The sequence below is a fragment of the Phlebotomus papatasi genome, chromosome 3 (genome assembly GCF_024763615.1).
Source record: "Phlebotomus papatasi isolate M1 chromosome 3, Ppap_2.1, whole genome shotgun sequence".
Taxonomy (NCBI): domain Eukaryota; kingdom Metazoa; phylum Arthropoda; class Insecta; order Diptera; family Psychodidae; genus Phlebotomus; species Phlebotomus papatasi.
The window spans coordinates 20,722,332-20,750,094 of record NC_077224.1 but is presented as its reverse complement, the minus strand read 5'-3'; the positions used below and the strand labels follow the sequence as shown (position 1 = coordinate 20,750,094).

Genomic DNA, 27,763 nt, shown 5'->3' with positions numbered 1-27,763 from the left:
TGATTTCAGGAAGGTTTCGATTGTTTTCATGCATTTCTACCCTGAAGCTAAACCAAAACAAACAAATGTCAACGAGATGTTCGTATTCAAAACTGGGCTTTTTTGCGAGCTTTTGTGTGAATTGAGAATTACAAAAATTTGAATTATTTCTCAATGAAAATGGTGCATTAGGAAAAAATAAAGTTTTCTTCAAACTGTTCTCTTAATAAGTTAAGAAGTGTATAACATCTTAAACTAAATCTTAAACTTGTATATCAAAATACACCTTAAAGTCGACATAAAAGTAAAAGAAGTGTGATTATGTAAGAATTAGACAATTATAATCTCTATTTCCCATCTCTTCAAAATGTCGCAACTGTTCTTATTTTCGCCGCTTCTGTTCCAATTTTCGCCGCATCTGTTCCTATTTTCGCTGCGGATATTTCTAAGTCGACACAAGTATTTTTCATAGCGCTGTACTTTGCAACTTATTCGTTTCTGTGCGAAAGAAAACGGATATGAACAATTATTCAAACTAACTATATTCCGTTAGTTTCTCTTGAGTACTGACCATCTGAAAATTATACAGGAAAATTTCTAAATAATAATTTTCGTCCTAAAAATCTTTATTTTCGAAAGTAATGGATACGTCAAACTACCTCACCCTCCCCTGTATCTAAAGAATTACTAAACTTCTTAACATTTTCGAAAAGGCCCTTATATCTTGAGAAGTTTCCTAATTTCTTGAATATCAAAAAATGTGTATTCTTCACGAAAATATTTAATTAAGACCACCAAGTTTAATTAATCTTATTACTGGATATTATTTAAAGCTCTGTGGTTAAGGAAATACTAGTAATGAATTATTCTGAGGTACTTGACTGTAATTCGAAATATACTGTCAGCTATTTTTTTAGAGTTCATTCAAATATTCAAAATTCGGTTTAAATTTTCGAAATAAATTCGAATTCGACATTTTATTCGAGACACTCATAGGTAACCCAAATGAAGTGGCTTTAAGTAGCGTACTGATAGGCCGAACGTTAGGAATCTGCTGCACGTGCATTGACTTTTATAAGTATAATGTAGTAAAATTACACACCACAACATTCTTAATAAAAGTTTACCTTTAGACTCCACTCAGTATATTAAACCACTTCAATACATCACAGAATGAGGTTGTTAAATTATTGCATTCTTGCACCAAAGCTTACCTGAAAGAAAAAGACATACAACATTTGATTAATTATTAATTCTAAATGTGTGCAAAATAAATCACACAAATATGTAAATCAATTTACGGAATCTGTTCTGTCCACTTCCAGGTATTTCGAATACAGAGAATTTTCGAACTTAATCCTAACCTCAAATTCTAAGATCCTTGTAGAACTTTCATAAAATTAAAACTTCCATCCCCTTCTTTCTTGAACACATCTCATATATCTGTCTTACTCTTTCGCATTCTTCTTCTTCTTTTGAACGTCACAGTAATGCAGTACGTTTAAGAAGGAAAAGGATAGAATTTTTTATGTCATGTAATATTTTTTATCTGAAAAGTGTGTCGAAATCGTAAAAAAATAACCACTAAAAATTAAATCAATCTGCATGCTTTCGCATTTATAAAATTTTTAATAGCTATTTTAATTAAATTGCTATATAGAGTATTTGTCAGCATAACCCTACTTTTCAATAAAACCCATATCCTTAAGGAAATTCCCCTGCTATAAATCAAATTTAAGTATTGATCTATTTGCATAGTAATTAGCAAATAACGTGGTTAAATGTTGATATTGACTAATTATGTAACTTTTAAGTAAACTAGTATTTTGTTTATATTGAAAACAACTCTTAACTCCTTTTATTTGGTAATTTAAATTGTATATTCTAAAATCCTCACTATCATTACAAAATTTATGAATTTTATGCAAATTCTCCGTGAGACTAATTGAATGTTGTCCTGTTATTTGAATTAAATCTCATGATTTATGTATGTGTTTATACCTTCCTTGGCATTCTCTCAATTTGAGAAATTGCCATTAATTGAAATGTTTTATATCTTTTAAGTGGATTTGTTGTAAATTGTCAATACTGCTTCACAGTGAATTTGGTGAAGTTATGACAAAAAAATATGCTTCCGAAGTAACACCTCTGGTGACTAAAATATCTCGTCTCGAAGACTCAAAGAATCTCTGATGTGTCTGAAGGTGAACAGCCGACATTAAATTAATAACGCACGTCTATAGCTGAAATTAAAACATTTATTCATGAGGAAACTGGAGCAATTCCCCAGAAGGTCTATTTCACATCTTAAATCTTTAAGAATACTTCTCTGGTATTTGACTCAGCTTGAGTTGCCACAACTGAGCCAGCAAAAGTGCCTTAAAGCTTCTTGAAAGGGAATGTTAAAAACCCGTGACAATCTACAAAACGGGTCTATGACGCACGTCGAGTGCATAAAATTCAACATTTTTGACGGAATTCCTTAGTCCAAAAGAGCATCGATGACAAACATATACTGTAAAGCACAATAATATAGAAAATGTACCCTTGGCATTTTCTATTAAGGGAATATTGATTTGAGAAACGTTCAAATTCCCAAAAGAAGCGCCTCTTGTTTGCCCACGAAATCTCAATTGGGATTAACAGTTGCGGGTTTGATTGGAAAATAAGAGAAGTTCGGTGAGAGTCGAAAAACGTGAAGCACCAGTGATTAATGGAATTGAATTTATTAATAAAACTTGATGTCCGTGAAATGTTCAACTCTTCAATCATCCATTATCATAACATTTGTGACATTCATCGTCAATCTTCCATCCCAAAAAACTACTCATCTATTAATTACCCATTCACGAGACTCATCTTCAGTCTCGTCTGTTGATGTTAAATTACCACATGTTCAAATTAATACATCTTTCACGTCGATAAATGTATTTTCGGTCTAAATAATCTAGAAAATGTTATTTATCCCGTAATTTTGCTTTTATTAGGCGAACTGGATCATTTTATCATCAAATTTTTGCTTTCACTAAATTTTGTAATTAAATGGTACATTAAAAGTTCGTGTGCGTAACGCTAGTTGTCGTTGGAATCGGTAATTTTAGACATAACCTCAAATTTTCATGTGCTTAAACATTTTTTAGCCAGTTAATTAGGAGTTTGGCCTTTAAAATACTTTTTATGCTCAATAGGGGGAGGTGGGGCTTTATAAAGCTGGGAATACATTAAAAACCTTATTTTTCCGAGCATTTATTAAGAAAGCTGGGCTTTAACGTAATATAATGCCCTAGACAGACTTACAACTTAGGGCAGAATCACATTGACAAAAAAATTGCTCGCCGTAGCCTCACCGTATTTCGTTAATTTACGCATTTTCATTGCAATTCTTATACGTAAATTCTCGATTACGGTATTACCTTATCTCATACTCGGTGGCACTAGGTGAAAATAATATAAGAAAATTGAAGAAATAAGGCGAAAATTCAATAAACGGTGAGCAAAAAGAAACTGTAATCAATCGTACAGTTTTTTTTGCTCACTGTTTTTCGTATTTTTGTTTTATTTCTTCGGTTTTCTTATATTATTTTCACCTAGTGCCACCGAGTATGAGATAAGGTAATATCGTAATCAAGAATTTGCGTAAGAATTGCACTGAAAATGCGTAAATTAACGAAATACGGTGAGAATTTTACTGTCAATGTGATTCTGCCCTTAAGCTTAGATGCGGCTTAACTCAGTTATAATCAGAATAACGATTAGATTACATATCCATTAGTTTCCCTCTGAGCCGTCTATCGGCTTAAGCCGTAAACCTCTCCAAAGCATAATTTAGGTTTAGATAGACAAAACAATTAAAGATCTAAATTAAATTATGGCTAGGTGCAACTTTCCTTAGAAATATGTGAAAAAATAACATTTTAAATGTAGCCACAGCTCGATGTACCTCCACCTTCCCCTAAAATCGATTAGAAATGTCTTTAAAATACGCTGTAAATGTCAAGATGTTTTGAGCTTCGTCATTTAACCCTTTAAGGACGAGTGGGACACCGGTGTCCCAAAAACGAAAACAAGTTTTTTTACTATAGAAAGTTATTTCGTCCTCTAAAAGAAGTCCGGAAAATCCGTTTTTATTTTTGGGACACCGGTGTCCCATTCGTCCTTAAAGGTTTGTCGGGGGTGACATTAGCTCTGAAAAATGCGACCGATTTTAGTATAAATTTTTCCTAGTTTTTGTACACATTTCAAGGGATATCTCCAAAACTACATAGGTTGCCAATTTGGGGTTTTCGGTTGCCTATTCAATATTAAATTGGCTTTTATTTTGCATTTATGTTTTTTGCTAATTCATTTTACGCTGACAGAAAACAGCTAATAAACCCAAAAGTTTTTCCGGAACATAGGAACATAGGAAATGTCATGCCCCTGATTAAATTAAACTTTGTTAATGAAATCAACCTCTCAATTCGGGGATAAAGCTTTAAGCGTTAAATCTTTTAATCGGCTCTTAAAGGCTGATTCACTGATTCATATCCTCTGATAAATATTTCTGATTTTGAAGTACCATTTTTTTAAAATTTATTTAACATAAGACGTTGGAGAAGTTTAATCTTTTAAGCTTTATTTATATTAGAATTGAAGGGCAAGTCTTTTGATGCTATTGAATTGATCAATATTTTGAATAAGCTATAGATGATTTCAATATAACCTCAAATGTATAAATCAAGTTCATTAAGTATTTTAGCTTCTTCATGCAACTATCTTATAGCTCTAATCAGAAAGAATGATCTATGGATTATTGAAAATCTTTAGATACTAAGGAATATTTTAATTTTCTTTTGGAACGGGATTAAGTTACGTATTTGAAACATAACCTCAAATATTAAAATTTAATTTATTAACTGTTCTAACTTTTTTTCTTTTTTTTCTATTTTTCTATTTTCAAGCCTTATTTAGGGCCTAAAAGTTCAAGTAACTTTGAAAAATTTGTATTATCGTAATTATTTATGGGAACATCAGAATCTAATCATAACCTCAAAGATCTCAATGAAATTCATTAATTATTCAAATGGTGTTATTTTGTTATTTATAGCACAAAAGGAATCCTGATTTACGAAATCAAATCTTTATTTCCTTTGGAATATTTAAACACCCCCAGAGTGACTTTTGTATCGTTAAAATATTTCGAACATAACCTCAAGGATTTTCATGAAATTCGAACTGAGTTAGCATATTTTTTATACTAGACCGTTTTAAAGATTTTATCATGCCCACAGAAAATTTTGTGAGGTTAAAATAATTTTAACATAACCTCAAAAATCCATATATAAGTAATATTTATTTGGCTTAATTACTAATTTATTTAGTAAACAAGTTACTTCTGAATTTGAGTGTAAGTGTATATCCTAACCTGATAGAAAACGTCGAAGTTTAGTGTAACCTCATTTTCTCAAAAAATAGTAATCTGAAATTGGAAAATTTGAGGTTAGAATTTTCCTGATTTCAAATATAAATCAAGTTTTAAATTAATTTTTCCTTTTTAGTGAGAAAATCATACAATACAACAGTGATTTTGTGTATGAGTCCTATGGGTTCTCATGCAATTTTTCTCAGTAAAAACGATTTAGTCCGGATTACAGACGTAAAAATAATGTTTGAAATTGTTGCATAGTGTTATTAATCAAAATTTCTTCTACATCGTAAACTAACTCAGTCAGTCACTGACTAGAATTTTTGAGGTTAAGCTTAACATAACCTAAACTTATTCGAATTAACCAATTTTCCAAAAAAAGAAAATAAGCCCAATTGGAATGTTTAGGTTAATTTGCTTATTGAAATGTAAGCTTTTATGGATTGGTGTAGCTTTCGAGTACCAACAAATAAATTGAATTTGCTCTAAATAGGCTGAAGCCATTCTAATGATATAAACATAACCTCAAAGACACTAATCAAGCAATACCATTCGTTATTATTATTAGATTTTCCCATTTTGAGCTCAATTATAAGCTCTCATTACTTATTACGTGTTTGTCTAATTAGACATTACGTTATTACTGCAATTAAACATTTTGCTACTTGGCGTAAATTACATGTAAATAATCGGCAAAAATAATAAAAGTGTAATGTATTTTATCATTATTGCTCATCTCTGATGGCGGATTTAGTGCTGTGGAGGAAGTTTTGGGTGGAAAAGCTCTCTCGCGTGGCAAAAACCAAGATATTTTGCTAAAACCGGTGCGGAGAGTGTTTGGATTTGCCCATTGACCTCCTTCTGTTGGGATGCTTTAAACTGGAAATTCTGGCTGAAATTTTCGCTCAAGATGTTTTATTTATTAGAAAATTGTCAAAGAAATTATTTATAGTGCTCTGTAGCATGTTTTACCGAATGAGAGAGAATTTAAAATCCACCTATTTAATTTGCCTCATTATGTAAAATATTCGATGTGAAGGAGAAAACTCTCTTGACTCTTTCATATCAAAAGAGTGTCTCAAAAAAAAACAGACCCATAATATACAATTGAAAATAAGACTTTTCAGTGAGAGAAAATGGTCTTTTTTCTCCATGAGCTGTGATCAAGTGAATTTTCCCGCCTTTTTTCAAGCTAACAATATATGCAACAATACTATTAGCAATGCATTTGGCGCCCAAAGTGGGGGAAATATGCAAATTTGGTCGTACGTGTAAATTATGTGCGAGGCTGCAATTTATAAAATAAAATAATTAAGGTGCAATTTATGTGATACGACTGGTGGGAGACCATATGTGCAGCATAGAACAAGAGACAAAATGTTGCATAATGATCTTCTGAGCAAATGTTGAGGACAAAAATGATCTCTGATGAAAAAAAATGCCTCCGTTGAAGCATAATTAAATGGAATTTCTGTCAAATCACGTATCAGGCGACAAAGCTCTTTTGCTACATTTTTTTTTACCTCCTCAACTTTAAAAAACTTCTTTGCAATTCCAGAGCCTTACATCAATATTCGTGACTGCAATTGAGATCACCGACAATCTTGCCTGTATCATTAGAGACACTTTTTTGCCATTTTTTTGCGCGCCATTATCCCAACATTATTAGATTTATGGTGACTTTTCCTCTTGGTCGTGATCCAGGAGGCTAAAAACTAAGACATTCTATACGTGATCCATTCCGGTGGAAAATTGATGGTGAGAGTTGAGCTTTTGGTCAGTATGAAAGTTTCACTTGAGAGAGAATTTTCCTACTCGTCAAAATGTTATTTATTGAGTGCTGCATTTCACACAACTTACAAGAGTCTCTGAGAGAAGGAATTTATGACTAAATTTGCATAACATTGCACTCCTTGAGATTTTCACAGGGCGTGCACCGATTTCCTTCACTCAGAAAAAGGCAGTTCTAACTTTGTATGGGACTTGCTAAAATACAGCTCTTGTCTGTAAGAATATTTTAAGACCCGAATCAACCTAAACATGTCGTGCTTAGAATCAAGAGCTGTTTTCTAAAACAGATCAACTAAGAGCTGCCGTGTCTTGAGAGAGAGAGAGAGTACCGTCTCTCTAGAAAATTTTCAGTGGCTTCCAGTGCTGTCAAATGACAGACAAAACAATTCACAGTGCAATTAATTCGCAAAGTTGTGATTGTTTTCGAGAGTTTTCTCAATGAAATTATAGTTAAAATTGTGGGCAGAAGCCTCTACAGGTAGTGAAGTGTCTTTTGGTTTAATAAATTACAGTGCCGACAAGAAATATGTGGCGAATAGGTGAAATACGCTCGAAAAACGAAAAACATTTTTTCCTGGAAAATAAAACATTGTGTCTAATAAGCTTTGCTCGAGTCTCTGGAGTGTTGTGGAAATATGATTTTTTATTTTGAAAATTTATATAGTGAAATATTTGAAAGAATTTTGTGAGGTGGTCTTGTGAAAAAAAAATGTCACGATATTCAGAGGCATCTCACTCATCGATAGTCGGATGGAAAAATATCTTCCCAAATGTGAGTCTCGAGTCGGATAAAACTTGATAAATTTCGCTTGGATTTCAGTAGAAAATGAGGGAATGTGACAAGTTACAGTTTAAAAAGTATATGTAATGGTGGTTCATTAAAAAATTGTGAATTTAATTTTCTCTTTTTAATTATGAGCGTACGTCGATTTTGTCGCGATATAACAGAGAAAATTTGATACTAGAATCAAAACTCATTTAGCTTTGCTTTAAGAACTACTCAGTACTTGAAATTATATTTTTTCCACGCATGTAAATTCAAAGACTGTACGTTCTTGAGGCAAAGCGTATTCTAAAATAAATGCTTTTCTTTAAGTAAAATAGTCTTTAACCCAAGACACAAATGCCCGTTCTTATTTCAAGAGCTAAATCAAGACCCGTTTCCACAGAGCTGTTTTCTGAGTGTTATACTTCATGTTCTGCAACTATTATAATAGTGAATTGATTAACTTAGGCTTCAGTTTGAGAATGAAACTTATGTTTTATTTATCCATAGGGGAAGGATTTCAGGCTAGGGGAAAGTACTCTCCCTTCGAACGTTCATACCTTCCAATAAAGTAAATTTCCTTTAAGTTTTACTAAAGAGACTTACACATTTCTATTAAATATTAGAAAAATAAATTATTCACTAGTAAATTCATACATAATCCCATGAAATATTTTATCCTCGTTGCATTCTCTCATTGGATAAACTTTAAAAGCTTTCAAGCTTAAGCCTATCAAAAAACGAAACGGGTCTAAAATGTCTAAATTCGTTTGTAGAATTTCTTCAATTTTGAGAAAATATGAAGCAGAATTTTTAGAACACAGAAAAGAAATAGAAGAGACCAGGGAAGTTACTGTTTTCCTTGGAAAGAATATTAAGTAAATACTATTCATTCAGAGTAATTAGCTCCCTTCTTATTTATTTAAATATTTATCAGTCAAAGAAAAATATCATTAGCTTGCTAATTCTGCCCCAGTCTCCCCTACTGTGAAAATTAAAACCAGAAGTCCCGAAATATTTCATAAAATAAATTTATAGCGTCAAAGGAATACTTGTTCGGCAGGGAACATTTATTGACGATTTTGTTAAATATTGAAATTTATTTAATGTTGGGGAGACCTGTGTAGAATGGGCCACGGATAGTATTAGACAGTGGGATGTCATAGTTTGCCTTAGCAGGAATATTGAAGAATCTTTATTAATTCGAAGGAAACACCTCCCTTCCCAAGAAGCAAAATAGCTGCCTTATAGAACCAAGTATTAGACAAGTCTTTTAGAGCACTTTTAAAAGACTTAAAGTGAGAATTTTCTGTTGAAATTCCTATAGAAGCTTTTAAGATCCTTAAGAGTGTGCCACTTTATTTATAGTAATCTCAGTGATGGAACCAAGAGCGTTATAAGCAAATAAAAAGATTTTTAGTTCTAGAGTGCCTTACTTAGAGAATTCTACAAGACTACATTAAGAAAAAAAAAGCTTCTTGGTTTCCTACCCATTTAAATACTTATAGGCTGAAAGCAACAACTATTGACACTTTAAGAACTCGTGTCAGGACTTATTGACTTGACTCGTGTCAGGACTTTCACCCTAATAGCTAGGGTGAAAGGAACACCTATTGACACTTTGACACTTTGTCAGGACTTATTGACACCCTACTCTGTATCATTTGGAATACGAATTTCGAACACTTATCCTTATCGAAAAACACAGATTATTGAAAAAAAACGTTATATTACTTACATTTTACTGGATGCATTAAATAAATTTCAACATTTTGACAAAAGTGTCAATAGGGGTTCCCTGTTGAAGAGGTGTTCCTTCGACGTATAATAAACTTTTTTTTAAAATTATAATTATTCGCAATATAAAATCACATGTTCTGGCTAATTTTACCCCGGTCTCCCCGGGTGTTATAATTTCATATCTCCATGGTACCAATGGTACAACCTCAATTTTGAGGTTAAGATTTGCAGAAATTCATATTCAAACTGTTCGACATTGCACATGTGATCTTTTCTTTTATCGAATTTAAAATCATGTGTAGTACTTAGCCTAAGTGTCTCATAGGCTCCGTTCAGTAATAACCTTTCGAAGAGACAACGTCACTCCAAAGCCAAGCCAAACCTATTCGAAAATCTACCGGAAACCTAAAGTGCAAGTTCACGTACTCGCCGCTTTAGCGCTGATTGTTCTGCCATGTCGAATTTCGATATTCTTGACACTTCAATCGTCAACAATGTCAACCTAAGTGTGCAAACCTTTGCTGCAAAAAGTGAATTTTTGTGTAGTTTTGTGGAATTTCAGGATGGCAGAACGTTTGAATTGCAATTGTATTAAGATAAATGTCGTTTTCATGAACTTGCTCAGTTTTGTGCAACTCGTCGGTTTAAACGTTCGAACTTACAACGGGTTTTTAGGTAAGTTCTCTCTGATTTACCTTCGAATCGGTAAATGAAAAACCTCAACCGGAGAGAGCTCTCAAATCGGGAAGGTTTATTAGAACGAGAGGATACTGTCATTTTAACGGTTAGTCCTGTCAAACATTTTGTGTCAAAATTGTATTCCTTTAATATTTTTGTTCGCATGATAATACGTCAACTAATGTCAGAATAATGAAGCTGGTTTTTATCATGACAGTTTCCTTCTGTCATTTATTTGTTTAATCAATTTTTCATTGAAACTTTTCGAAAAATTTCGCATGAAATCTTGTGACCATGGTTTCCAATCCATCAGGATCTTGAACACATATTTCGCATGACAAGGAATGCAATTGAAGAAAAAATGTCAAAAGCAATTAAGATTGATTGAAGATTGAATTAAGTTTGGTATGAAACGAGCTGGGAAGGTGGTGAAACAATGCAAGAATTGCATTTTCAATTGACGTGTCAAAATACTAGGTCTCAAATTGACTCCCATTTGGAAGGTACTTTTGACTCCGAAATACAAGATGGATAAAAAAAAAGTCTTCTGTGGCAATAATGTTGGATGTAGTATATAATTTTCCATGATATTTCTCAGATGTGGTATGGCCTTCGAGGTCTCTAATATAAACAATTCGATCTATTTTAAATGTCTGTCTCTAGCACCATTCTTTTTTTTTACTCTGCCGCTCAACATGAAATGTTCACATAAAATGTAACAAGCAAGTTCTTTGCAGTTGGGTGTGGTCTCAATCTCAGCTCTCTAGTTCTTTTTGAATGTCATTTCATTTATTGTGGGCACTTTTGTGAAACAAACACATGCTATGCCATCAACTTCTATTACAAATATAATTATTTATTGCCAAGCAGAGTGGGATTGGCTGCTGGTTGAAACTCTTGCACCAGCTGAGATTGAGTGAATTAAAAGCTCTCCTGACTTCGGGACTGACCATTATGGGAGTACCTTTTAGCGCCCAAGAACAAAAAGCTTAATTGGCTCCGCGATGGTGGCGCGCGTGAATATTGGGTGAACGCAATTTAGCTCAATCTCGCGCCTCGCACTGGAAAATGCCACAAAAGGTGCTGATGGAAAAAAGTCGACAGGCTATATCCATTTGATCTCAATCCCTGAGAGGGAGGTGAAGCGGATCAGGAACAAGAACCACACCCTGCCACCGACTGATGAAAGTACAACAAAAAGATTGACTACCAATTGTGATTGGATATGACCTTGCTATCGATTTCGCTTTTTTATTTATATAATTCGATTGGCAAGTAATTACGAGCACGAGAAATATGCCACAAGAAATTCCAAATTGTCTCAGGCGATGTCCGAGAAGCTAATAACACTGCGTGAGATCAACGAAAATATTGAAGGAAATTATGGGGAGTTTTACCAGTAATTTAAATTTGAATTGAGTCATTAACTGACATTGACGTTTATTTAATGTCGCATTGACGGATGCGATTTTACCATACTGTACAGATGAAATGAAATGAAATATACGAATCCTAATTTTTTTAGGATTATGAGCGAGATAAATCTCAGAGATTTTTTGACAATGACATTGGCATTTATGTTAAATAGCAAAATAATGCAATGCGTCGAATTACTTGTCATGTAATTATGTTTATCAAATGTCACACTGACAGATGCAATTTAACAAACTTAATGTACAAATGAATTAAAATAAAATATGAACGTCTGAATTTTTTTTTAGGATTGACCTTTATTGATTTGACCTTAATAAATTCCAGGATTTTTTTGACATTGATATTGACATTTAATGTCATATTGACAGATGAATGAAATTGACATTTTAGTTCTTGACGCAAAAACTAGTAGTTATTTTCACATATACTTTTTTTTAATTATTTCGCGAGAACTAGGGTGAAAGGAACACCTATTGACATTTTAAGAAGTCGTGTCAGGACGACTTATTGACACCCTACTCTGTACCATTTGGAATACGAAATTTGAACATCTATCTTTATCAGAAAACGTTGACTAAGAAAAGAACGTCACACTATTTACATTTTATTAGATACTTTAAATTAAATAAATTTCAAGATATTAACAAAAGTGTCAATAGGGATTCCCTGTCGAAGAGGTGTTCCTTCTACCCTATGACGCTTTTTTCACAAAACATTATACAGAAAATTCACAGCTTTTTATAAATAAAACCTGTCAATTTCACCCCTATATCAAACATATAAAATGTCTATCTTTAAATATTCCCTGAATTATTTCAAGTGGATTTTTTTCTGACATGAAAGAAATTTATTTAAAAAAATAGGGAGAGGTGGGGCTACATTGTTATTCGATTTTTTTCGCATATTTCTAAAGGAAACTGGGTTTAAATATGATGTAATTTGAATAGACAAACAAAACAATTGTGGAGCTCAAAGGCAAAATGACACATATCCTATGGCTAAAGCATAGGATATGTGTCATTTTGCCTCTGTGCTCCACAATTGTGGATCTAAATAAAATAACTGTAAGGACCAGCTTCATTTAGAAAAAAATCATATATTAATATAGCCCCACTGCTCAAAGTAGCCCCACCTATCCCTATCAATTCTAATAATTTATTTCACCCTTCCTTCACGGACATTTATGAAAATAATGATTTACTGTTGTTTTATTTACAACATTTTACACCGTTATATATTTCATTTAAAAACAAATAGCTTTTAGCACTCACAGAATTTTGAGTATAAATTGTAAAGAAATATATATTAAAAAAAAATGTCTTTTGGCATTTTCCAATAAAAATTATTTCATTATTTGAAAAGAAGAAATTTGTGAAATTTTCCTTTCACAACATTTAATGAAATTTTTAGGAATTGTTTTTGTTTCTTAGAACTTCACAATACTTAACTCTAATCTTGTTCCAAAATCTTTATGTTGTTCCAGAATTTTTCTACAAATGTTACTACATATGGAAAAATATTTAACTTTCCATTTTGTGTGCAATATTAAATTTTCAATATTTTACAATATTTAAAAAATATCAATTTTACTAATTCCTGCAGAAGTTTTTAGTACAAACGTTTAAGTATTAGTTTAGTGGAAAATTTTAATATACTGTTATATTTAATAAAGTGACCTAAAAGGTAAACCAAATAGACTGCAAAACGTAGTTTCATAAAGAACTGTATCAGCTTTGTTGTGGAACTGCGAAAAAATTATGCCATTGTCCTGTCCTAAATTATGTTCTTTTATTTAAAATTAAAATGTATACATATGGGGAGGTGGGGCTACTTACAGCCAGTCGTTACAATTTTTTTATTTAGATCTGCAATTGTTTTGCCTACCTAATTACATCATGGTCAAACCCAGTTTCCTTTAGAAATATGCGAAAAACTTGTATAAGAATGTAGCCCCACAGTTCAAAGTAGCCCCACCTCCCTCTATTAAAATTTGTTAAAATACTCTAAATTATCTGATATATCGGTTGCATCGAAACTGTTTTATATTGAATTAATGTTTTAGTACACTCTTTAACGGGAAATTCAAATAATTCTAATTATGATCTATTTCTGCATAATCGATTTTTCTTTGAGTTGGTTATCACGACTGTTTGGTGGTTTTATCGATCAGTCGTAACAAGAATCAATGTAAAGAAAAGTCGATTGCGCAGAACAATATTAGAACTGGCATGTACTAAAAAAATGTCCAGGAGAAAGATTTCATTTTTCATTGGTATAACACCATAAGTCAGTACATTTAATTGGTAAATTTACTTTCATAATGGGGCAGTTTCATACAGTTTCGTGCATTCACTTTGTCAAATATGCATAAGCATTTTTCAAGTTGTAGCATTTTACTTGAAGGTATTTGACCAACCCCACTGAGGAGTCGTTATATAGAATGGGACGATCGTTATGCACGAAATGGATGGCCATTGGCGAAATACAGCCTAATTAGTGAAATTTTTATGGCAAACGACACAAACCCAAGGTTTTCCCTCACACAAAATTTTCCAATCTAACCATATTATACAATTAACATCTATAATATATTGCACAATTGGCAATAAAACAATTGGTCGGCGATGGTTCTTTTGCGAAAGATCAAAGTGGAAAATGACAAACAGGAAAATTGTTCCCCGTGGAAAATCAATTAATTGCGCCTCATGTTCTTTGGGCGGCAAAGGGAAGTCACAATATGTGAATAAGTTGCAAAACTCTGGCCAAACAATTTTCTCTGCCTCTAAAATCCAATTTGCACCGATCAATTGCCAAGCAATTTGAACAGTCTCCATGAGAATCTCATCGCAAGATATGCAAATGTCGGGTAAAATTGCAATCAATGCATGGATTTTATTCAAATTGATCCCTATTCTCAAGACACAATGTTATGCGCCTTTTCAAAAAGATGCTCAAGAGATCTCTTTTGCACTTTGGATGAAAGTCTGCAATTCGATAGTATACCATTTTCACTTTTGCGGTTAAAAATCACCTACAATTTTTCACACACCAAATCTCACATGCGAATGATTCAAATGTGTCCTCATTGTTTCAATAGTCGCACTCTCCCGCGGAATTTATGTCTCGAATTTCTGCATCGGGCTGGAAAAGAGTGTGATCTGGAAATCACTGAGGTGGAAGGCGATATGGATAAGAGAAAAAGGGCGAAAGTGGTGTACAAAAAGTGAAGTATTTCCTGAGATTTCTCAACCAATTAATATTTGTTCATGAAAATCTTTTATTTTCGAGAAAAAAAAAAACAAACAGCCATAGTAGAATGGAAAGGAATAGAAAATTAATTTTGATTGCTTTTACTGCGGTTTTGTTTGTTCAGTGGTAATTAATAAATTTTGCTACTGAATATTTATGGGTTGGTATAGAGAAAATTCTTTACAAATCGGTTTTGTGGTTAATCATAATGAATTTTGTTTCATAAAAGACAACGAGAGGAGGATTTTATAGACAAGAGGTTATGTTGCAGGGAGAAAAAAAAAACATAACCTCAATTCGAATTTTAACCCTTCTTTTCATTGATAGTTTCTTTGCTTGTGGTTGTTCTTTTTATTTCTTCAGTTACAACCTGAATAAAAACTATAAGAACTTTAGAACAAATAGCTGTAGTAAGGATCCTAAGACTTATTATCAAAAATATTGAAAAACATTATTTCTGAGGTTATGTTATCCATGATATTGATATAATATCCATCGTCTCAATATCAATTTCCAGGGTTCCAGGAAGTGTAACAATCTCCAATTTGTTACAAAATCACCTTAAAATACCTCAAAATTCTCTTGTTTCTAACCCTCCGGAATAACCTTAATTTTCTCTGGGGCTTTTGTCTACAAAGAGCCCCAAAAAGTTACCTCAATGAAACGATTCTTGGGGATACAATTGCTAACTTTTCCCTCTAAAATTGTCCATTAAGATTGCCCAACGAAGTGCCCTATTGAAGCAATTACTCACATTTCACAAAAGTCTTTTTTGCTCATAAAATAAGTTACCATTTCAATTAAAAGCTTTACGTATCAATAACAATAAAGATAACATTCTTTTCATTGAAAGGTGAATGGGTAAGAACGTATGGGAGCTGGTCCAAACTTTCACTAGAGATGGGACTGGGCCATTTTTTAGGTATCGATAGACGATTAAAAAATTCGAAACCCAATTCGAAAAGGACTTGTCAGTCATTGGAAAATTATCAAAATCTGAAAATTCAAAACGATGAAAAATAGGGTGATAAATCGTTCTTGGTGTATAGGAACGATTTTTAGTGAAGGATCAGGAAGGACTTTAGGAACGTTTTCATAAAACCTGTAATTTTCCATTTAATATTTCAGATTTGGCTCTTAAATTTTTAAATATTCTTTAATTCTACGAGAAGAATAATGAGTGATAACGTGAAAAAAGAACTAGGGTTACTGAAGACCACTAGGACAAAAGGGCCCCACTATATATCAAGAAATTGTTAACAAAAAGTTTAGAGTATAATGGTTTTATGAAATCTGAACTAATTATTCTTAATCTGATGTTGCTATTCATTTTTTTTCGGTTACGGTAACTTTTGAGTCCCTACGGTCCCAAAGATCTTCAAAAACTTAACTATTTTTCCAATGAGAATATTTCTATACAAGAGATATGTCCCTACATGTAATCCTTTTCATGGTTTTGAAGAATATTCAAGGATTTATGAAGGTAATCTGGAAAATTACAAGGAAAATGGAGAAGTAAGAACAAGAACGTAGCGAGGAAAGGTCTGGCATAGACTCTATTGTTCCCCGTTGATATTCAGAACGTTTGAAAAAAGAACATAATTCTAGAAATAATTGAAGAATACAAAGATTTAGCTCACCGGAGCGTTTTCACAGAAAGAAGGCTCTTTTACTGGGCTTAAAAGGTCTTTTATTGAATTTTATGAGCTTTACAAAAAGCTCAAAAACGTTCATTTTGGGGGAAATCTAAGATAAACTTTGAAAATAGAATTTTTTTGGAGGATTTTGAGAAATTTTTCAATCAATTTTTGTAAAAGAAAGCCACAATGTTGTATTATAGAAAAATTCTTAAGAAATTTCTCAAGCTTTCCACATATGGCTACAAAGTAGTCAAAATCGGTGCAGAATTAAATTTTTCAAAAGAAACTTTGAAAAAAAAACCTTGAAGACTGAGAGAACATTTTTTATTACATTTTTGAATAATTAACCTTTTTTTTGACAAAATTTTCATCTTTGAAAATTTCAATTTTGATTTCTGAAAATTTGTATCTTATGCCTTCGCCACACCTTTTAGCTCAGTATAATTTCATGAAGTCAAAATTGACGTCCCTTTCTATCTCAAAAGATTTGCATAAATCTATTCCATTCTTTTCGGTCTCAAAATTGGGTGAAGTAAATTTAATTTAGTTTGACGTTTAAAAGAAGAAGAAGAAGAGTGTGAAAGAGTGGAATAGACATATACAAAGGTTTGAAGAAAGGACAGGACGTGAATTTTGACTTTATGAAATTTTCCTGACCTAAAAGTGGTGCCGGAACCACTAGGAAGTAAGTTTCAAAGAAAATCCAAGCTATTTTTGATATCCCCTTTCCTTAAACCAAAAATAGTTATTTTTTGCCTTTTGTGAAACTAATGGAAAATTATAATATCTATCCAAAACACTTTAAATATAATCAAAATCAGATTGAAATAGGGTTTTCAAGTTAAATGCACAATTTCTTCGAAGAAAAGCATTTCAGATCGATAAGAACGTTTTTGTACAATTGTTTAAATCTATCAAAATTGTCAAAATCGGTGTGAAAATGCATCAAAAAACAGAACTTCCTCATAAAACGGTTCCTAATGTAAAGTTCCTACACTGAAAGAAATCCGAAAAAGTTAAAATAACATCCCGGAAATGTTTATTTTACTCTGCAGTATTGATCCGAAATCGGTGTAAATATTACCCTTTTCAGGTGTATTAGGGGTTAAAGTTACCCTTTTTCATTTTAATTTTACACTTAAAAAGGTGTAAAATTAACATTAAAAAATGTTGATATATTTTTACACCTAAAAAGTGTTAAAGTTATGAGGACAAAAAGTTAATCGCAGCCCCTTTTTTTTCTCAAAGTAGTAAAGGTGTTTATTATAAAGTTTTCAATAAAATTAAATTCATTAAGATTGTACTAAAATTTGTGTTGAACTAATTTTAATTGAATGGAAAATATGTGAAATGTTCGAAGCCTGAATGCATGCAAAGCCTGAAAGCCTTCTCTTGAGAACCATATTTAGGGTCGAAGGAACACCTTTTCGACGGGGAACCCCTATTGACACTTTTGTCAAAATCTTGAAATTTACTTAAAAAGTATTTTATAAAATGTAAATAATATGACGTTTTTTTGTTTGTCTACATTTTTTGATAAGGATAGATGTTCAAATTTCGTATTCCAAATTGCACAGAGTAGGATGTCAATAAGTTCTGACAAGACTTCTTAAAGTGTCAATAGGTGTTTCTTTCACCCTAATAAGGAAGAAAGTCTTTCTACGCATTTGGGCCAGGTTTTGCATTAGGGGAAACTGGGGCACCATCAAACACGGGGTACCACCAAACACTGCGATTTTTTAATCGGATATTCGACTTCAGAGGATAAGACCTATAGGAATTTATAGGCACTAGGGATTCTTGTCCACTGAAGGAATGGTCGAAATCTAGTCCCCGGCGAGTGGCCTTCAAAGTTGAAGCCAATTTCTTACTTTCACATACAAATTCGTATGGGAATTTTTCTGCACTCGTGATCGTTATGCTAAATATTTAAAAAGTGAAAAGTTTTTCCGTATTATAAGATACTTTTCTGTATGGAGGGATAAATATACTAAATTTTTGTTTAAATAAATTTTTTCCTTGGAGCACTGTGAGCTGAGTCCGAGATCAATTTTGGAATTGGCTTCACATATAGCTCCATATAAAAAGGCCATCTTGTCAGGCGCTTAGTCGAGATAGTCCAAGTAGTTTAGAAATAAAAATTGGTGTTCGGTGGTACCTCGTGTTTGGTGGTGCCCCAGTTTCCCCTACCATATTTTACCCTATACGTTTAACAATTAATAAACGCGAATGTTAGTAAAAGGCTACTAAAACTCCCATTTTAAATTAAGTAGAATTAAGAATAAACTCATAATTTCGCTCTCTAAGCAATAAAAGTGCCTCATCCACGACCACAAGGTCAATATATAGCACCGTTAAGGCACAATAATTCACTTTTCTTGAGCAGAAAGAAAAACAAGCATAGCAATAAATGTTTAAATCCGGCGTCTTGAGCAACGGATGCACAGAATTCAAAACATTGTGGTTTAAGCCATGAGCCAGAGATGAAAATCAAGTCCTCTGGACATGAAAGTGCGAATGAAAGCGTCAGTTGAAGAATGAATGAAAGTGCAATTGGTCGATCACGGTCATCATCATAAGATGATTATCATAGTTGAGAGCCTCGTCAACGCATTTGCTTGAGACACAACAGAGATTCATCCACATTCAATGAGCTGTAGAGTTGATTTTAATATGTAACTTGTGGTCATCAAACAAGTCATTTTCTTCAGCTCTAATCCCAATGCATCTCACTTTGGTGCAAGTGGGGGCATTTATTTAAAGACAAACACCAGCATTTTATGGTCTGTCTTGGGTATTCTCTCCACTTTAAGACATCCCATTTGGTTGGGTGTTGAAAGTGTCTGGTGCAAGAAACTTATCTTTGGACAGAGAGATGGAGCATATATGAGGAAAATCATAGGAGATCGTATTAAATTGTTAAAGTTGCACCGTAAGCAATTTTCCTTTCTGTTGCATCAATCGCTAAAACCTCAGAAGTCATCTTTCTGACCACAATCGAATTAACCTTCTGCCTCAAGAGATGCCCAGGCAGCAAAAAATAACGACATGGGAAAAAGTGCGGCAAATTGAAGTCCAAAAGAGAAATATTCAAGATTTAGGTACAAGAAAAAAAGGCTGATGATCAAATTCATTGTCGTAACTCTATGTGATTAATCGCGTGAATTTCGAGAATTACCAGTTAGACGCTTTTTTTCTGTAGACCATCTTCAATCCTGCATTTTCTATTTGGACACCGGAGAGCTTCTTTTTGCTCCATCAGTGCAAAGAGATTCAATCTTGCATCGTACATTACGTAATGCCATGAAAAATCACTAGCACTTCCATAGAATACCATCTCAATTGGCGCATCAAATTGATCAACAGCGCTAAATTGATGATGATCAATTAACAACACACCATTCAATATGAGATACTGTTCCATACTCAGGTGACCAACTGCAATTACCGAACAATTATTGGTGTTTGATGGCAGGAAGAATTTCACTGAAAGAGAGACTCTACTTTCCACAATTTTTGTCTACTCTCATTAATATAAAATTTTTATGCGCGATTTTCCTCTCAATCGTCTTCTTTACGACCAACATCCGATTAATCGTGCGAAATCAGAGTTTAAACATTGGTCCGTTAAATGAAATCACACTCATCTTTTCTGACCCTGATTTTTTGCTCGCCCCATTAATCAAGGCTCTTCACCTCGTGAAGAAAACTGCGTCATAATCTCACTCTCTACAAAAATTGATGAATACCACTAAATCATTGTTGTTTCAAAATATTTCACTGATAAAATTACTCACTTACGACGTTATTATTACGGCGTTATCACACTTGCACATTAAAATTTTAATGTGATTCACATTAATTGTCGCTTGTGAGCGTCCAAATGTGTTATTTGTGTCTTTGAGTCACTTAGTATTTGGGGTTTTTCTATTTATTGATAAAGAAGTGGACTTGGCCTGCAAAAATAAGTTTAAATTTAGCTAAAGCATAAATATTTTTCACATTAAAAAATTAAAGAGAAAATCGCATTAATTTTTCGCATTAATGCCATAAATCAATTTATATCAAATTTTGCGGGCCAAGTCTACCTTTTTATCAACAAATAGATCAAATTTTGAATATAAAATGATTCAAACACACAAATTACACTTTTGGACTCTCACCAGCGACAATTAATGTGAATCATATTAAAATTTGAATTTGCAAGTGTGATAACACAGTTACGTTGAGATGTGTTGTTATTGATCTAAGTTTAAGAGTTCATAATATAGTCTCTTCTTGGTTATGCTGACCACTTAATCAGCACATAATTACTACAAATTAACCTTTGTTTATTCTAAATAAATTGTTACTCTGAAATGATAATAGCCATGACTTTTGTACTTTAGCAAATTCAGTTAAAATTTATTATCATTATAATCTAGTAAGGATCTTTTTCCGTAATAATTTCTACAAAATGACCATATAAAAACTACGGGAAGGTTCTCAGCCTTCGCACACACTCTAGCTTCGAACACTCATTGATTCGTATTAAAGAAGAGCTTAACCTTGCAATATAAACTTTTAGAAAATATCAGCCGGATTTCTCTGAATGTTTTACGATTTCGAAAAATGTCAACGATGTAAAAAAAAGATCAATTGCTCAAAAATGCTCTCTTGGTATGTCATTATCATATTAATATAATGAGCATAAACACAGTGAAATTATAGTAATTAACATAAAATATTTTTAAACTGTTCGAGCTTCTTGAATATGTGAAACACAGTTGCAAAATTGCAGATAAGTTGCTGTTGAGTCAATCTGATATTCTTCAGTTGTATATAATTGTAATTGAGTCTTTTTCTGGTGATAATGAGTCTTGAGTAATTATATTTGATCTTGGAATAAACTATTAAAAATATCGGTCAGTTTTTTTTTTTCAGTATATACATTTTGAAGTTACTCTTTAACGTTATTATCACGTTACAATGTTAAAAGATTTTAAAGGAGAATGACCTTCTTGAATACGTGAAATATTACATAATTGCAGTGAATAAGACTCTTCTTAGTTGAATTGTTGAATTAATCTTGTATTCCTGAGTCATATTTAATTGGGTCATTTCTTAGTGAATATGTATCCCGAATAATTACATTCTGACTACAATTTAACTTTGTTGTAGTAAACAAGGATATCAACATTTTAGTTAGTAAAAAGCTCTTTTATTTGCAAAAGTAAAAATTTAAAAACATAAGTAGAAAATTTGCAAATAATCTTTGATGCAGATGATGCATTTTAACAAATAAATATACTGAGAAATGTTAAAACTACTTTCTTCCGATATTGAGTTTGGAAAACATGTACTTTAAAGAAAATAAATATTTCATTTATACCAATAAATTAATAAAATAAGAGTAAAATAGTCAAAAAATTACACACTGAAATTAATATATTTCTTGAATACATATTTAGTGCTATTAGCTAAATATTTGCCTTTATTAACATAAGAAATGTTTAAATTCCAATTTACGTTATTTTTTTAATTGCTATAGAATTTGAATATGGCCATATGTGGAGACTTTTTTGAGATACTTGAGACCCTTGATTATTCCATTACAATTCAATTGTTCTTAGTTATTCCTTTTGGCAATTTAACTTTTCTGCGATAAAGCTTTGCAATATTTTTAGACTCATTTAAATAAGATTTCCTTTTCTACTTTATTACCTGTTTCAAAAGATCGAATATTAAGGGTTACGAGTTACTAAGGGGTAACTCATAGACAATCAGAGTTGTCAAGTTCCCGGTTCCACGACTTTGCTAAAAAATGTATGAGTTTCCCGGGTTTCTTGAAAAAACGTGTGGGTTCTCCGAGTTCCCTTAAAAATGTATGGTTTCCCTGGCTACCCTGAAAAATGTATGGCTTCTCCGGGTTCTCTGAAAAATATATGGGTCCCCGAGATCCTTGAAAAATGTATGGATCCTCGGATCCTCTGCAAAATTTACAGGTTTCCCGGGTTCCTTGAAAAATGTATGGGTTCCCCAGGTTCTTTGAAAAACGTATGGATCCCTGGGTTTCCTGAAAAATGTATGGGTTCCCTGAACTCCATGTAAAATGTATAGGTCCCCGGAATCCTTGAAAAATGTATGGATCCTCGGATTCCCTGAAAAATGTATGGGTTCTCTAGATTCCTTGAAAAACGTATGGATCCCCGGGTTTCCTGAAAAATGTAGGGTTCCCCGGGCTCACTGTAAAATGTATAGGTCCCCGGGATCCTTGAAAAATGTATAGGTCCCCGGAATCCTTGAAAAATGTATAGATCCTCGAATTCCCCAAAAAATGTATGAGTTCTCTAGATTCCTTGAAAAACGTATGGATCTCCGGGTTCCCTGAAAAATGTATGAATCCCTACGTTCCCTGAAAAATGTATGGATCCCCGGGTTCCCTGAAAAATATATGGGTTCCCCGAACTCCCTGTAAAATGTATAGGTCCCCGGGATCCTTGAAAAATGTATGGTTCCCCGAATCCACTGAAAAATATATAGGTTTCCCGAGTTCCCTGAAAAATGTATGGGTTCTCTGGATTCGTTAAAAAAACGTATGTATCCCCGGGTTCCCTGAACGACATAGGGAATCTCCGGGTTCCTTAAAAAATATAAGGATCCCTGAGTCCCCTGAAAAATGTATCGATCCCCGGGTTCCCTGTAAAATGTATGGATCTCCGGGTTCTCTGTAAGTTCCCCGTGTGTTCTCTGAAAATATGTATAAGTTCTCTGTGGGTTCTCTATCTAAATTGGCTTAAGTTCCCCGAATGAGTTGCCCATTATTTTTAGAACATGTTGTTTAAAAAAATATATACAGAAAATGTGCTTGAATGTATTGATAGAAACTTTGTCGCATGAGCCCTATACCCAGAATTTTAATTAAGTTTAACAAAAACTACCAAAGCTTGGGGCAAATCTTTATTAATTGTTACCATAATCCATGCCCCCACCCTATTGTCAAAATATGCTAAAGACTCTCATACAACTTCCTTATTGTTGTTTAAAAGTGAACAAAACATATTTAAATATCTGCAGAACATATTAAACTTATTTTGTCGAAACATATTTGTCACAAATTACCTTTTGTATGTAACATTTTACTTGTTTAACTTTTACGTTATTTATTTTTTTCGTAATAAAATTACTTGTAGAATTTTGGATTAAATTGTGTCACTAAATTCTTCAGGAAGTTGAGAGACACTTTCTATATAATAACTCCTTTTTGACGTTATTATACCGTCAATATAATCTAACTCAAGGGATATTTGATGAGGATATAAAGGAAGGCTTTAAGACTTCCAACACACTCTGGCTTCGAATACTACATATTTTTTTCAAATTTCTTTAATGAATGTGACCTATGGCAATATTGTAACAACCAGTTTCAAGTCACAGACTTCCAGAAAAATTAGGAAAGATTAACATAAAGGAATATGGGAAAATATGAAGTGTTCGAAGTCAGAATATGTGCGAAGCCTGACAGTTTTACCCCTATCCTTCTCAATGTTAGTTTAATGGAATAAAAAAATCAACTGTTCAGTTATAATTGAGAGATATTTCAGTCATAATTACTCTGATTTACCCACATTTAAACTGATATAAAACCTGTTACTAAACAATTTAAAATTTTCACAATTTTTTTGTGAATGCATCGCAAGTCTCGTGAGAATGTCTCTTCAGCGGATGTCCATCGTCAAATTGTCACCAAGACACTACCCAAAAAAAAGCCATCTTCAGGTGCTCTCCATGCACTCTTCCCAAAGCCATAGGGCAATAAAACCAATTTTGTGGCAATTTATATCCAATTACAATCTTTTATTCCTCAGCACACCTCAATGCACGCATATTTGAAAATGATCGTGGTTGAAGAAATGGCAAAAGAGAGAAATTTAAACTTGCATTACTTTCTTGTTGGGTGAGCCTTCCCCGCCCGCCTCTCATTAAAAAGTCTCAAAATGGCAAATACCATTTTCTTTCAATATATTTCAACCTGGCTATTTTTGCAAAGACAAGCCACACATTTTCGAGTGCAGTGTGCTCTACTTGGGGCACGTTTCGTCAGTTGATTATATCGAATCAATTTATTGGCTTTTATTGCTCGATGGATTTGGGCAAAAGAGCTTTGGGGTTCGTCGCTTATACCATTGAAGTCTTTCGTGCATAATTGGCCATTTTGAGGGGTTTCCGGGAGGAAATTGGGGAATTTATTGATTGAAAATGACTCTTACCTTCATTGAAGATCAGCATAAGTGCTAAAATCCAAAATATTCCAGCTGGTATCCCCATTGCTCCAGTTTGAAAAACTTTCATCACACACTTTCTCACACAGCTATTTTATTTTGTGTTGTTTTGCGCCAAACAAAATATCGCGATATTGCAGAAAGATGGTTATACAGAAAGAAAAAAAAAACAGAACAGTTTTCGCAGATTGGAAAAGAGGCGCGCGGTGCAATTAAAAAAAAAAAAGAGATGCAAAAGAAAATAATCCGAGCTTTCTTGGTTGAATATGGCAATTTATGGTTTCATAAAGCAAGGCACTGTATATTATAAACTTTGCACTATATCTTCCTTGAGCCTGTTCACCAACATTTAAGCCATCTGGATGGTGGATGTATGGAGGAAAAGTGGTGGAAAAACTCGCATTGGATGATCCTTTGCGCGTTCGCGATAGAACAAAAATCGCGATGTTAGAAGAAAATTTAAACTCGAACCACGCACAACGGTTTTTTTCTTATTTTAGAGGCGACAATTCCTCGCGATAGACCACAGTGTTTTGGCAGAAAAATTCCTCAGGAGGAAGGAGTGGATACTGCTTTTCTTGGGGCAAGCAAGAAAATTTTGAGTCTTTTTCTGGTGTCCGATGGTGGTGCAAGAAAAAAATGGTTTATCGAAACGGAAACTTCGTCGCTCCAGTGCTTCACATTCGAGCACTTTTCTTCAACTGAAGTCTCAATCTCTTGCAGGCAAAGCTGAGGTGAAATGCCCACGAGTTGCTTGGCTCCAAACGGTGGGGATTTGACTTCTTGTACAGGTGTGTGGGGGAAGCTCAGTTAAACGCGGTGTTCCATGTGCAAGAGCGAGAGACAATTGCTGCCTCAAAATAACTCTATTATAGCTCCTTTTGGTCCCCATGATACAATCCCAAGAAGCATTTAATTCTCAAAAAAAAAAACAGCAGCTTAAAGAGCAATGTTACTGTACCATTAATCACTTGAAGATTGATAAAGTATGTACTCACTCAGAAAAAAGTTTGGTCAAACTTGCAAGAAAAGTTTGTGAAAAGGACGCTGTTCTATATAAGAAATCTAGAAAGAAGAATAATATTTGATTTATCTGCTTATCTTCGATCTTGACAAGAGGTTACCAATTACCAAAGCTCCTAAATCCTAAAAAAAACAAATAATTTATAGGTTTATTAGAATGTAATACGGGGAAGCTTTCAACAACAAAGTTTGAACAAAGGGTATCTCAAGGTCACTGTGAAGGGTCCCATTTGTGATATAATTAGGTGCATACAATATCGCCCTCAACTTAACACATTTAATTAACAACGCAAAGAATTTTCAAATAATATACCAACATTAAATAATATGTTGGTTATATTCGAGACATAGGAGAAGGCTTTCTGGATTCGCACACACTCTGGCTTCGAAAACTTCATATTTTTACTGTATTAGGTGAGATTCTTAACAATCTCACCTACTATAATCCTAACAAAATCTCATGTCCTGCGATCGGCCCCAAACTTTGCCAGAATGTGTTTTGACACTTCCTGATCACGAATATACGGATGGCTAAAAACCGTTCCCGCCCGTTTGTCCGTCCGTTTCTTTAATGAATGTGGTTTGATTTTTCCGAAAATGTGTTTAAAAAATCAAACGAAAATAGGAAAAATATTTATAAAGTGTTCGAAGCCAGATTGTGTGCGAAATCTGAAAGCTTTTCCCTATGGCTAAGCCTTATAGGACAGATGCCCGTATAAGAAAGAATAATTTTTAATGCACTTGAATTATAAAGTTCAAATTGGTTTTTTCTTACTTTTAGTTTCTAATTTGGTAATAAAATGTTGAAAGAGTGATGCCTTTTTCTACATCTTATTGCTTTAAATTACTTTGTTATCTATGCATTTTGTGGTACGATTTATCGTATGATCGAATCGTAAACCTTAGTGTTATAAATTCTCTGCTTTCCAATTCTAAAAAGTCAATTTTGGTCAGCTAAAAAAATACAATCGTTAATGTTTAACCCTTTAAGGACGATTGGAATACCGGTGTCCCATAAAGAAAATAATTTTTACTGACTACCTAAAGTTACCTTTTCCTTATGTGTGTACGTAATTGCAAAGCAGAAGGTTGAAGGAATCTAGAATATTTTTTGGAGGTCTCCAGCTATTTGCTATATAGTAAATTTTTAAGCTCAAAAATGACGAATTATTAAATTCTTAATGAAAAATAATTTTAAATATTTTTTATACTTCCAATTTTTTTAAGCAAAACCGTTTTTAGAAAATAAACTACAATACTCAAACATATTTTACTTAAACTTTTAGGCTATTTTTGTCCCTATCGTTCATAGAGACAAAAATAGACCAAATCATACTCTGTTGGTTTTTCGAAGGCCAGATATAAGTCATTTTACTGATTTTGTTCATTGGTTTCATTTTTATTACTGATTTTCGGTCCGTGAAAACTGTCTCGTCGTTAAAGGGTTAATCCAAAATTTGCAGTAAAATTTCAATCTGGTCGGTTAAGAAAAACCAAGTTTGATTAATTGAATAATAAATTTTGATTAGCAAAAAAAATCAATAATAATAACTAAAAAAAAGTCAAACTTGGTCATTCTTAATTCAGAATGAGCAGTAGAATTTCAATGCAGCAATTGCTCCGACACACCTTTTAGATCAGGAAAATTTTATAAAGTAAAAATTCACTTCTCTTTCTTTCTCAACAGATTTGCGTAAATCTATCTCACTCTTTCGGTCTCAAATTTGGACTGAACTTAATTTAATTTGGTGTGATGTTCAAAAGAAGAAGAAGAAGAGTGCGAAAGAGTGGGATAGTC

At 33.1% G+C, this 27,763-nt stretch overlaps 1 protein-coding gene across 2 annotated transcripts in view; it reads right to left on the bottom strand.

Annotated features, from left to right (window-relative positions):
* LOC129806847 (mucin-2) overlaps nucleotides 1-25,864 on the bottom strand; it is a 121,585-nt gene extending 95,721 nt beyond the window's left edge. For both annotated transcript variants that reach the window (XM_055855641.1, XM_055855642.1), the window contains exon 1: nucleotides 24,931-25,864. In XM_055855641.1, coding sequence (XP_055711616.1) covers nucleotides 24,931-25,012 — 82 coding nt within the window. In that variant the 5' untranslated portion in view covers nucleotides 25,013-25,864. The remainder of the gene's footprint in view (nucleotides 1-24,930) is intronic.
* Nucleotides 25,865-27,763: the final 1,899 nt, after the last annotated feature.